This window comes from Poecilia mexicana, unplaced genomic scaffold, assembly GCF_051168715.1.
Source record: "Poecilia mexicana isolate PSO_F unplaced genomic scaffold, ASM5116871v1 scaffold_17, whole genome shotgun sequence".
NCBI classification, from domain to species: Eukaryota; Metazoa; Chordata; class Actinopteri; order Cyprinodontiformes; family Poeciliidae; genus Poecilia; species Poecilia mexicana.
Genome location: NW_028263386.1, coordinates 2,492,480 through 2,505,027, shown reverse-complemented (window position 1 = coordinate 2,505,027; position 12,548 = coordinate 2,492,480). Strand labels below are relative to the sequence as shown.

At 40.1% G+C, this 12,548-nt stretch overlaps 2 protein-coding genes across 2 annotated transcripts; both read right to left on the bottom strand.

The window, feature by feature from the left end:
• Window positions 1-768: 768 nt before the first annotated feature.
• On the bottom strand, window positions 769-7,719 carry LOC148154521 (uncharacterized). The gene is made up of 2 exons (XM_088014402.1): window positions 7,464-7,719; window positions 769-2,973 (listed from the first exon to the last, which is right to left on the bottom strand). Exons 1-2 carry the CDS (start codon window positions 7,621-7,623, stop codon window positions 1,685-1,687), a joined length of 1,449 nt encoding a protein of 482 aa, XP_087870528.1. The 5' UTR covers window positions 7,624-7,719; the 3' UTR covers window positions 769-1,684.
• A 1,030-nt stretch (window positions 7,720-8,749) lies between these two features.
• On the bottom strand, window positions 8,750-11,081 carry LOC106919712 (E3 ubiquitin/ISG15 ligase TRIM25-like). Its single transcript, XM_014990256.2, has one exon. It carries the CDS (start codon window positions 11,024-11,026, stop codon window positions 9,365-9,367), a length of 1,662 nt encoding a protein of 553 aa, XP_014845742.2. The 5' UTR covers window positions 11,027-11,081; the 3' UTR covers window positions 8,750-9,364.
• Between the last annotated feature and the right edge of the window lie 1,467 nt (window positions 11,082-12,548).

Sequence of the window (12,548 nt, the reverse complement as noted above, 5' to 3'; positions counted from 1 at the left end):
TTAAAACGCGGTAGTATGAGTTGTGTGTATTGTGTGTGTGTATTGTGTATTGTGGGTGTGTATATATATATATATATATATATATATATATATATATATATATATATATATATACACACACACACACACACACACACACATAAAAATTCCCTTCTCACCCTCCGCGGGTGGTCTCTCTTTCATCCTCTGAGCTCGGGTCCTCTACCAGAGGCCTGGGAGCTTGAGGGTTCTCCTCCAGTATCTTGGCTGTGCCTCGAACTGCACATTTCTGGACTGAGGTGTCTGATGTTGTTCCTGGGATCTGTTTGAGCCACTGCTCCAGTTTGGGGGTGACTGCCCCGAGGACCCCGATGACCACAGGCACCACTGTGGTCTTCACCTTCCAGGTCTTTTCCAGTTCCTCTCTGAGGCCCTGGTATTTCTCCAGTTTCTCGTGCTCCTTTTTCCTGATGGGTACTCATCTTAGAGGTGTGTTTGGGGTCATTATCATGCTCTCCATTTCCAGAGGGAGGGGATCATGCTCTGCTTCAGTATTTCACATCATGGATTTGCTGTTACTTAGTTATTTGAATAGAGTAACTTGTTAACTAACCATATTTTATTCTATTCTATTCAGCAGAAATGATATCACTTGATGAGTCAGTAATAATTTCTGGATTTCCTTCAGCATTTCCTGAATGATTGACAGAGCTTAGCTGTATGTTGTCAGAGGAAATAGTGGGATGGTGCAGACTGCTGCAATTAAATCATACATAATTCAGTCACAGCAACATTTTGTGCCAAATGTTGGCATTTATTAAAGAGTTGAGTTGAAGTTGTAACCATGGAGACACTGATGATTGTGTTCAGACCTCTGATCTGATCTGGAAACAACCTGAAGCAACCAAACACCGATTTTCCATCAATCTGGAGCCTCTCTGCAGTCTATCATTTAAACTCCAAAGACCCTAAAACAGCTTTTTCTAAAAACATAACAGTCAATGGAAGCTGCATACAGAGTCATTTTTCTCATCTATGTTTGATTAAAAACCAAAAATTCAAGTCAGCAAACATTTTAATTCAAAATAAACTCATATTTAAGTTCAACATTCTAAACTATAAATGTAAAAACATTCAACAAAAAGTAACTAAGCTTAAATGACATTTAGTGAAAGTTGCTACATAACAATCTTCATTACACGTTTTAGATTATTTGTGTTTACAAAAATCTGTTTCTGCACAGCTCTCTGGATTTCATTAAGTTTGAAATCTTACCCTTGACTAGGCCTGGGGTCTCCAACCAAAGTCCTAAAGAGCTTTTGGCCGGCAGGTTTTAGACGTATCCCTGCTCCAACACACCTGATGAATGGCTCATTAGCTGACGTCATTCTGAAGACAAATTCAATCATTTGATTAATCTGTGTTGGAGCAGAGATGCATCTAAACCTTGCAGGACAGTAGATATTGAGGTCTAGGGAAGGAGAATCCTGGACTAAGCCATTCCAATAATACTGTTATTCTTTTCTTGTCCTGCTGGTGACCCAGTTTGGACCAAGTTGGACCAGGGTCCTCGAGTCATATGATGAATTATTACAGACCCATTTCACATTAAAAAGGCCCTCTCTGTGTGGCTTCTAGTGTGAATATATTTAAGTGATGAATTTGAGGGTAAACCTTTCCACAGAAGTTGGATATAAATGACTCCTTAACGTGAATGAATTTTCTTGTGAGCATTTAAACCAGTAGATTGAGAGAAGCTTTTCCCACATGTTTCACAAGAAAAAGGCCTCTCCCCTTTATGAATCATTTTGTGCCGTTTTAAAACAATTATTTGAGCGAATTTTTTTCTGCATACTTGGCATGAAAAGGGTTTCTCACCTGTATGAATTCTCAAGTGGACTTTTAAATTACAAACTTGAGAAAATGTTTTCTTGCATACTTGGCATGAAAAGGGTTTCTCACCTGTATGAACTCTCTTATGGATATTTAAATGACCAGTTTGAGAGAAGGTTTTCCCACAGGTTTCACAAGAAAAAGGCCTCTCACCTGTATGAACTACCTTGTGTGTAATCAAAGAACTAGTTTGATTGAATTTTTTTCCACATACTTGGCATGAAAAGGGTTTCTCACCTGTATGAATCTTCTTGTGCCGTTTTAAAACACCTATTTGGGTGAATTCTTTTCTGCATACTTGGCATGAAAAGGGTTTCTCACCTGTATGAATTCTCATGTGGACTTTTAAATTACCCTCTTGAGAGAATGTTTTTTTGCATACTTGGCATGCAAAAGGTTTCTCACCTGTATGAACTCTCCTATGGATATTTAAATGACCAATATTAGAAAAGCATTTACTGCATGTTTCACATGAAAAAGGTCTATGGGTTCTGCAATGTTTTTTAAAGTTATGCTGATTTTCAAAACCTTTCCCACAAATATCACATTTCAAAGACCTTTTCTTTATGTCAGTTTGAGACTGACTCTCAGATACAGTGAAGCTGATTCCTTCCTGATCCTTGCTCTCTATTACATTAGAGACGTGAAAGTAATGATCAGTTGTTGGTTCTCTACTCAAATCACCCTCCTGATAGGTAGAAGTGTCCATAAAAGCAACAATCTGCTTCTGGACAAGTTGCTCTCCCTCCTGACTGCTGCAGAGGTCCTTCTGGTCCCGTCCAGTTGGTAAATGTTCTGGTTCCTGCTGTTCATGTTTAAGCAGTGAATGATCTGGTTCCTCATTTTCTTCATATATAAGTGGATGTTCTGGTTCCTCCTCTCCAGTCCCTCTAGGTTCTATTTTCCAATGATCTTCTGTCAGTGGAGGCTCTGGGTCCTGTTCTTCTTGTTTAATCAGTGGAGCTTCTGGTTCCATCTGTTCCTCTTCAGTCCACTGTGGCTGTGCTTCTTTCTGGTCATGACTGGACCTCCTCTCCTGGTTAGAGACCTGTTGAATGGCAGAAGTTTTCTCCTCAAAGGAGACATGTGGGTTTTGGAGGTCTGTAGGGGCAAATGAAGACATCATTAATATAATTAAATTGATCACAGTCTCATGCATCAGCCTGGTTTTTCCTGATGATCATTCACTGTGAGAAGTCAAATAGTGAGAGACAGCAGGCGCAAATCGTGACACCGCACCTACTACTGGCACTTCCGGTGGCAGGTGTGACACCTGCCACAAGTGCCACTGCGTTCGGGACTAGCTGCCAGTGCTGCCGCTGCGTTCGGCTGACTTCGGCTGACCTCGGCACCTCTTACTGGCACTTCCGCTGACACCTGCCACAAGTGCCACTGCTTTCGGGACTAGCTGCCAGAGTTGCCACTGCGTTCGGCTGACTTCGGCTGACCTCGGCACCTCGTACTGGCACTTCCGCTGACACCTGCCACAAGTGCCACTGTTTTCGGGTGTAGCTGCCAGAGTTGCCACTGCGTTCGGCTGACTTCGGCTGACCTCGGCACCTCGTACTGGCACTTCCGCTGACACCTGCCACAAGTGCCACTGTTTTCGGGTGTAGCTGCCAGAGTTGCCACTGCGTTCGGCTGACTTCGGCTGACCTCGGCACCTCGTACTGGCACTTCCGGTGGCAGGTGTGACACCTGCAACAAGTGCCACTGCGTTCGGGACTAGCTGCCAGTGCTGCCGCTGCGTTCGGCTGACTTCGGCTGACCTCGGCACCTCTTACTGGCACTTCCGCTGACACCTGCCACAAGTGCCACTGCTTTCGGGACTAGCTGCCAGAGTTGCCACTGCGTTCGGCTGACCTCGGCACCTTCCAAGGGTTGCCACGACCTCATACTGGCACCTCCCACACCTCACGGACCGCTCTCGCCTATTTTTGCTGACGAGATTTAGGGCGGCCATCTTATAGCGTTCGACCGCTCCACTCAGCGTTATATGTTTAACAGGCACAATGACGTATTTGAACATTTAATCTTTCATAATACGCTGTTTTGTTACTGGAAACCTTATACATGCAGCCATATTTATAAACAGTTGTATTTTTAAAGTATTTTTAATTGTATTATACATACTTCAGCATATTTAAATATGCTTAGTGGGGAAAACAATAGAATAGAAATAGAATATTCTTTGGTGACAGCTTCTGTGTCAGATTTAATATGAATGAATTTATAATTAATGAAAATAATGGTGGATCTGGCACAAAGTATTGCATTTCCTCTTAAGTATTCTGTTCCCTTAAAAAAAGCAAATATGCCCTGGTCTATTTTTTATACAGTCTCAAATTTCAGTTTCCAATAAACAGCCTCAGTGAAAACATGTTGACAGTTGCCATAAGCTGTCACTTGTGCCACGGGCTTCTGGGTAAGGTGCCACTTGTGCCACCTTACCACTGGGTAAGGTGACACAAGTAAGGTGGCCATGGGTGCCACAGGCTGCTAACCTCATTCTCTATCTGTTTCAGACAGAATGTAGCATATGAATAACTTTAGATCAAACAAATAGAAATAAAATATATCTTAATTACAACATAATTCTCATACATATTTAAATATACAGCCGGTGTTCAGACTTAAACAGAGAAAGACAACTCCTGCACTGTCAGATGGGACCTCTTCTGCAACAGCTGATAATAGCTACCACTAGGTACCTACCACTACAACTGACACTCGGTTGCCATGGTATGCCAGTGCTGACAAGCTCCTGTCAGTTCCGGATTATAATTATTTTCATACAGGGACCTTAATATAATGCTATTGATTATTAAACCGGGTAAGTTCACTAATATTGACTTATTAGTTAATATTAGTGACAGTGGCAACATGAGATATTGACAATTCCAGAGTGACATTATGTTCAGCATGGTTCCATGACAGTGCACAGGATGTCATAAGTTATAGTGGCTGCCTGGTCTATTATCTAATAGACCAGGCAGCCACTATAACTTTCAGTGTTTTTTGTTAAGATAATGCAATTTTAAAAAAAAACATGTTATCATAATTTTCCAAAAATGCCTGTTAACCAGTTTTAAATAGTTATTACTTGTTTTCATTTATTAAATTTAATCCCCACTATTTTTCATTATTTGTTAAGTTTATTACAGATTTGTGTGGCATAAATGAATGTTGCTTCTCTGTGTTTGTTTCTGGTTCTGTTCATTGTCTTCAAAGTTTTCTTATTCAAAGATGAGAAAATGACTAAAATCTGAGCTACAAAATGCATTTCAATAGCATTTTCAAGGCAGCAGGAGGATTTTCACTTTCAAGTTAAACCACCTTCAAATTTTTTTTACACCAATATTGAATATTGATAAGTCAAAACACAAAGTATTTACACCTCAAAAAATTTGACAATGTGTGAATCCTAAGCAGCATTAAGAACAAGATTGTTACATATTTTTGGAAATAAAAATTACTTTGGGTTATACTTAAGATGAAAATGCTTTTTTCAAAGAAAATTGTGCTGCTTACATATTATTTTATTTGGCAGATATGTTTCAACATTTTTTCAAGTTTATGTCACAAAGTATATACATAGTAATTGATTTGTCAATATTTATTAGCCATTGTATGTAAATACTTTAAACAGCAATTTGAAGTCTGCTGTAAAATTCATGTTTAGTCAATGTGTGAATTTACTACATCAGGATCAAATAACTTATTATTCCTCCATGAGAAATTCTGATCATTAAGCTTAAATTTATTTTTCAAACTTTATTAATTTCTACAATATGCGTTAATTAGCATAGCTTACAGAGTCTGATTATTATTACTATTATCCAGTTGCAACATTTGGCTTCCTGTTGCACCATGTCAGCCACTGTTCTGCGATATAAACATAGGCAAGGGTTGAATGTCATTTTGATTAAGTAAAAAGTCCTATTAACCATCAGTGATGTGTGATTAACCAGATGTGTCCTTGAACATAGTGACAGGTTCCACTGTAATAGTGACACTTTATAGTATATTCAATTGGCCATCTTGCTTGAATTAAACTCAGTCAAAAATATTCAAGGTGTTAAATGGATAAATAACCAATTACCATTGAATTTTTTTTTTATAAACACGCATTATAAGTAACACGTTTTCAAAAAACTGTCATTGCCATCCCCCAAAACATCGGCACCAGTTGTGACAGCTCTGAAACATCCTGGACACCTAACGGCAGCTCTAGTGGAAGCCAGACTCAGTTGTTACAAAGGTGCCGAAACCAATGGCATCCCTGATACCTGCTGTGTATTTGATTAATTCAAAGACGAAAGGAGTCGGCTGGATTATTCAGATGAACTTTAGTGAATAAATAGGATGAACGAATCATACATGATATACAAAAAGTGTAGGAATTCAGCTAACATAAGTATTTCTGCGAAAAAAAACTCTTATTAAATTCTGTCTTCTTCGTCTGTCTTTAAGTTCTTCTTCTACTAGTAATAAAGCATCATGGGATATGTAGTCCATTTGCCTAAGTCAGTGGCAGCACTGGCAGCTAGTCCCGAAAGCAGTGGCACTTGTGGCAGGTGTCAGCGGAAGTGCCAGTAAGAGGTGCCGAGGTCAGCCGAAGTCAGCCGAACGCAGTGGCAACTCTGGCAGCTAGTCCCGAAAGCAGTGGCACTTGTGGCAGGTGTCACACCTGCCACCGGAAGTGCCATTAGTAGGTGCGGTGTCACGATTTGCGCTCGGCCCTGCTGCAAATAGTGATGGATGCAGGCCTGAACCTTCAGAATCATGTAAAGACAGTTACAAAATCGACCTTCTATCACCTGTAGAACATTTCCATGATTAAAGGACTGATGTCCCAGCAAGGTCTGGTTGATTACTGCAACAGTGTCTTCACAGGTCTGCCTAAAAAAATTGATTAAACAACTGCAGCTGATCCACAATGCTGCTGCTTGGATTTTCACTAAAGTCAGGATGATGGAGCACATCACACTGGTTCTAAAGTCATTTCACTGGATCCATGTAGCTCAGAGAATATACTTTAAAATACTGTTGTTGGTTTATAAATCACTGAACGGCTCAGCACCAAAATACATTAAAGATTGTTGTTCTATCAACCTTCCAGATCACTTCTGGTTCTGGTCTGCTCTGCATCCCAAACCAGATCCAGTTCATTTGGAATAACAAGGGTCTACCTCAGAGATCTAGCATTGATTTTGGTTCATCAGTGATGAGCCAGTTTTGATACCACTTTTGTGGGGGTACACGCAGCGGTACGAGCCGCATTAACGGTGATGGAAGAAAAATAAATAATCTATAATAAAGAGACATTCTATTAGGTGTAGAACAATAGGTGCCTGCCATGCAATGCATAAGGAGAGCAGTGACTGACCTGCAGGTCAGTCACTGCTCTCCTTATGCATTGCATGATAGGTAACGGTAGCTGTTAGCTACCGTTACCATGGTAGCTAACAGCTACCATGGTAACTGGGGGGTTGGGGGGGGGGACAACAACCAAGAGCTTGATTTTATTTGATTATTAGTTTCTCTTTGATATTCGGAGCCTGAACTAGCCGGCTTCCGATGCTTCTTACCGATTCTGGTGAGTTTTATCTGAGGTTTCAAGCAATTTTCCAGCAGTTTGATGTCTTCCTCATAGCGGACGATGGTTTTTTCAACCTCTGTGAAGATTTCTTCAGCAGCAGCAGTTAGTCGCTCTTTGATAAACTCTCTCAGATGTTGAACTGAAGACATGGCTAATTAAATATTCAGCTCAGATACAGCACAAACACTTTCCAACCGAGTCCACACAAGTTGCTGCTGAAGCCTTTTTGTTTTACTTCCGCCGGGAGTGAGACAAAGCAGCTGATTGGACCATTTACTGCCCCCTGCTGGACTGGAGTGGAACCGCAGCGTGGCAAAAACTTAAAAAATACATTCATTAATGGAGCAGATATTGACCATGAATAGTTTCTACAGTAAGTTATTTTCTGCTGTTTCAGTGCTTGTTTCTGAGTCTTACTTATCCTCATAGCTGTTACATTCTAATAATACCTGTGGGGACGTGAGTCAGCGTTTATTTCCAGCTTTAATTCTTCAAGGACATATGTCACTTGTTTTTATCTAATGTGTCTATAACTATACTAGATTTACATCTTTAAAGCTACATTAAAACATTAATTATATAATATTTTGTATTATTTGAATATTGTCTACACTGATTGTGAATTAGATGCAGCACAACAGGACCATCTTTCAGTTATGATTGAAAAGCAATTTTTCCAGTTATGATTGAAAAGCAATATTTCCAGCACTGATATGTCTAAATTCAGCACCAAACTGAATGAGTTTGTTGGAAATGATTGTTGAAACTTTTATAACTTAAAAATAACTATTCACTTGTGCATATCTTAGAACAGACACACTCCCTCTGAAAAATGTTTTTACCAATAATTTGGTATATAGACAATTAATTCAAAATGGTCAGATTTAATTTTAAAATTTAAAACATTATGCTGTATTATGACAAATCATGTTACTGTATTTTTACAATGACGCTTTGTCAACCACAGTTATTGATAATTTCTTATAAGTTTCTTTACAGTGCCTATTAGCTCTGCTGCAGCTGTTTTATTACTCTTTATATCTTTGTTTTATATTTGATTTTTTCTCTATATATTTTTAGATATTTGATATAAATCCATCTCACTGGTTCATAACAATTGCTGATGTTGGACCATTTTTTTCTATTTTCTTGCAAAACTGACTTGATGTTCTTTTTTATGGCAAGGACAAATGGCTGAAGATTTTATTCTCAATCCAAATAAAAAAACAACTTTTAAATCTGACTTTATATTTATAGATACAAAACACAACCACATAAATAATTAATTTGGACTTTTATTTACAGTGATTAAAACATAGATTCCTTCCATATAACTTATACTAATAAATCAATATTAAACAATCCTAGATTCAATGCCATGTAAAGCCACAATCTTCCTGTAGGGAGCAGCATCCCATCACTAACAGAGCTAACCAGTGAAGAAATATGACAGCTTTTTTCCCCTGAAGTATCTCCTTTCAAAAATCAACAAGACATTAAATCAGCTTAGATCCCCAGAGACTATATCTGTTGTCTCATGTCTGTCAGGACTCAACAAAATGTATCAAAACAAAATCTTAATCAAAAAACATTTTCACTTTTTCAACCAGAAGAATAATTTGCCATTTTATTACTGAGTTCACAGTCTTTGCCACTAAAAGCAACAAGGAATAAAATATAGCAAATAGTCTTGTGTTAATCAGCTGTTTTAGAGTTGTATGTAGAAAAAAAAAAACAACAAATTCAACAGAACCAAGACATCAGGTTTGAAGACACACAAGTCATGACAATCTCTGACTATTGATGTCTGATTAGTTTAGACACAAAACAAAAACAATCAAGAAAATCTGTTAGGGAATTAAAAAAAACTCTGAATTTTGTGGATTCTGTCTATTTGGGTTCACAGAGCTCTGCTTGACATCCAAAACCAATCCAAAGCCCAGCATGTAGCGGCTCAGTGAATGTGGTCTGGACTCTGTGGATCAGCGTCATGGTGTCAGAGACGCTGTAGAAGGACAGAATACCTGCTCTGTGATCGAGGAACACTCCGATTCTGGAGGAACGAGGACCTGAGATGGATTTCCAGATGTCGTTGTGACCAAATTTAAAATGTTGTGAGTGACAATCTAATGCCCATGATTTGTCATTAGCTCCGAATAAAGTTTTATTACTTCTTCCTGCTCTTATTATACTGTTGTATGTGACTGCTACATAAATTCTCCCTTTTCTCGCCACTTCCCAGTAACAACATCCAGTCAGACTTTCTCTACTCAGGACCTGACGCCAATGAGTGAATCTTTCTGGGTGACTAGAAAGAAACTGAGGTTCACCCATCCTTCTCACTTTTCTGTCCCCTTTTGATAGCGCCAGCCATGAATTTGCAGTGTTTGGATCCAGTGTGAGGTCACATGAATGTCTTAAGAATCCAGCTCTGCTTTTTGGTTCTTGTTCTGACAGTGAAACAGCCACCTCAGTGAGACTCAGTGAGCTTCCTCTCCACGGGTCTCTCAGAATGTCCTGTAGTTCAACTTGGAGCTCCGACACAGATGCGATGATGTCCTCAAAGTATCTCAGAGGATGAATGTTGATGCTGGATGAGTGTGTAGACTCACTGAATACTGACACTGAGCTGTAACCGCGGAGAAACCGATTGTGATCCTCTATCTTTGAGAGCTGCTTCAGCTCAGCGTCTTTCCTCTTCAGCTCAGTGATCTCCTGCTCCAGCTTCTCCTGAACATCTTTGACTTGACTCACTTCAGTTTCCTGCTGGGATCTGATCTGCTGCTTCACATCAGAGCTTCTTTTCTGGAGGAGACGGATCAGCTCAGTGAAGATCTTCTCACTGTCCTCCACTGCTTTATCAGCAGAGTGATTGATGTCCTCCACCTCCTGTTGAAGCAGCTTCACATCATCCTCTCTGTCCTGGATTCTCTGCTGGATTTTTCCTCGTCTCTTCTTCAGGTCTTTCTGCCTCTCAGTCCATTCTACTGAAGCTGACACTGTGTCATGACCTTGATGCTCATCCATTAAACAGAAACTGCAGATACACTTCTGGTCAGTGCGACAGAATATCTTCATCACATGATCATGCTTAGAGCAGATGTTCTTCTTGAGGTTCTTGGTGGGCTCCACCAGGTGGTGTTGCTTAAATGTAGCTGAATCATAATGAGACTGAAGGTGTTTCTCACAGTAAGAGGCCAGACAGACTAAACAGGACTTGATGGCTTTCAGTTTTCTTCCAGTGCAGAAATCACAGGCCACATCTTTAGGTCCAGCATAGCAGTGATCAACAGGAGCAGCTTGGAGTCCAGTCTTCTTCAGGTCCTCCACTACAGTTGCAAACACAATGTTTTTCTTCAAAGCAGGCCTTGGTGTGAATGTCTCCCTGCACTGAGGGCAGCTGTATACGCTCTTCAGATCCTCCACATTCCAGTGTCTTTTAATACAGTTCATACAGTAGCTGTGTCCACAGGGAATAGTCACTGGATCCTTCAGTAGATCCAGACAGATCGAACAGGAGAAAGTTTCTCGGTCCAGCTTATTCTGCTCCATTTCTGCTCTCAGTTACAGTGACTGTGTGAGTTTGACTTCCAGAAAATGTGCTCTGAGCATTTATTCCTTCAGAAGAATGTAGGCTCATAAGCCTTACACTAATTTGCATAATGGTAACACCCACCTTCAACCATCAAGTCTAAAGGAAGAATGTGGATAGACTGGAGCTACTGCGAGGAGGCGGTTAAAGAGAGACACAATAATGTTTGTTTTTACCAGACACACTGACAGTCTTTCCCATTTCTGAAGCATGATCCCTGTTTTGGTTGTCCATTCTTTCTCCTCCAGAAAAATTAGTCATTGTTAATGATTTCATCATTATGCATGATATCAATAACAGAAACTTAACATCTTTCAGTTCAGTTTCTGTGCTCACCACAGTACTGAGACGGTCTGTGTCAAAGTCTTTAATGAGATCCACATAAATACAAACTGTGAAAGGACCACAGTGATAGTATTGTTGAACCTCAGTGCAGCAAATTAAATATGTCCATGGCATATTATTAAAGTGACTGCAGAGTTGAGTTGTACGGTACTTGACATGTTTAAGTCTTACCTAAAGGATATAGATTCTTTGTGTTAGCAGGTAGCTTTTTATCAGAGTGGAAAGATAAGACATGTGGACCTTGGTAGGCCAGGACTGGAGGTGCTGAACTCCAGGTTTCAAAAGAAGACCGGGGACTTCTGGATCCATTTCCTGCCTTGCATTGAACTAAGATAATATTTTGGGATTTCATTGAAATTGACAAATAAACTATGTTGAACAAACTGACTTGACTGACTGATGTTATGGATTCTGTGTTTTCCTCTATTTCTTTTATCTACTGACACGCACACTGCTGCTGCTTACATATTCACGTCAAATAAGACTGGCAACAGTCACACATAAACAAAGTGAAACTGATTAGACTACCCTTTAGGGAGGGTACAGAATGAGGAGAAGAATAAAAGCTAAACTAGCTTTACAATCTTTACAATGTCAGACCGAAGGTGAGCTGAGTGACGTTCAACGCTAGATGGTGAATGGACCTTACCAAGCCCCGCCCAGAAACGCCCCTCGACAGTCCCACGTGGCTGCATGTCTCACAAACAAAGCCTCGCGGAGCTTAGTTTCTATGTGTAAACATGGCGTCTTTCATTTCAACTGACTTTCTACAAAGTATTTCTGAGTCGATTAGTGTAGCATTTCTGCCGGATTTTCAAAAAAGTATCAGCCACGACAATGGACAGGGGAACAAACAAGTTCATGTCATCTTTTTTGGACGACATCAAGGTGTTTGAGCCACGCGATGCCTCCAACATTGTGCGCGTCACAGCTAAAAGCTACCGACAGATGAGGAAAACAGCAGATCCTCACAGCCTCAGCATAAATATAGTTGTGGACAAGATCACTGATGCCTATTGTTCTTGCAAGGCTGGGTAAGTCGGGCATTCATGGTTTTGAGGGTTACTTTTGGAATCAGTGATTTCTGTTGTTGGCAAATGTTTGAGTGTGCCTAGGACGGGTACTCGGTGTTAGCGC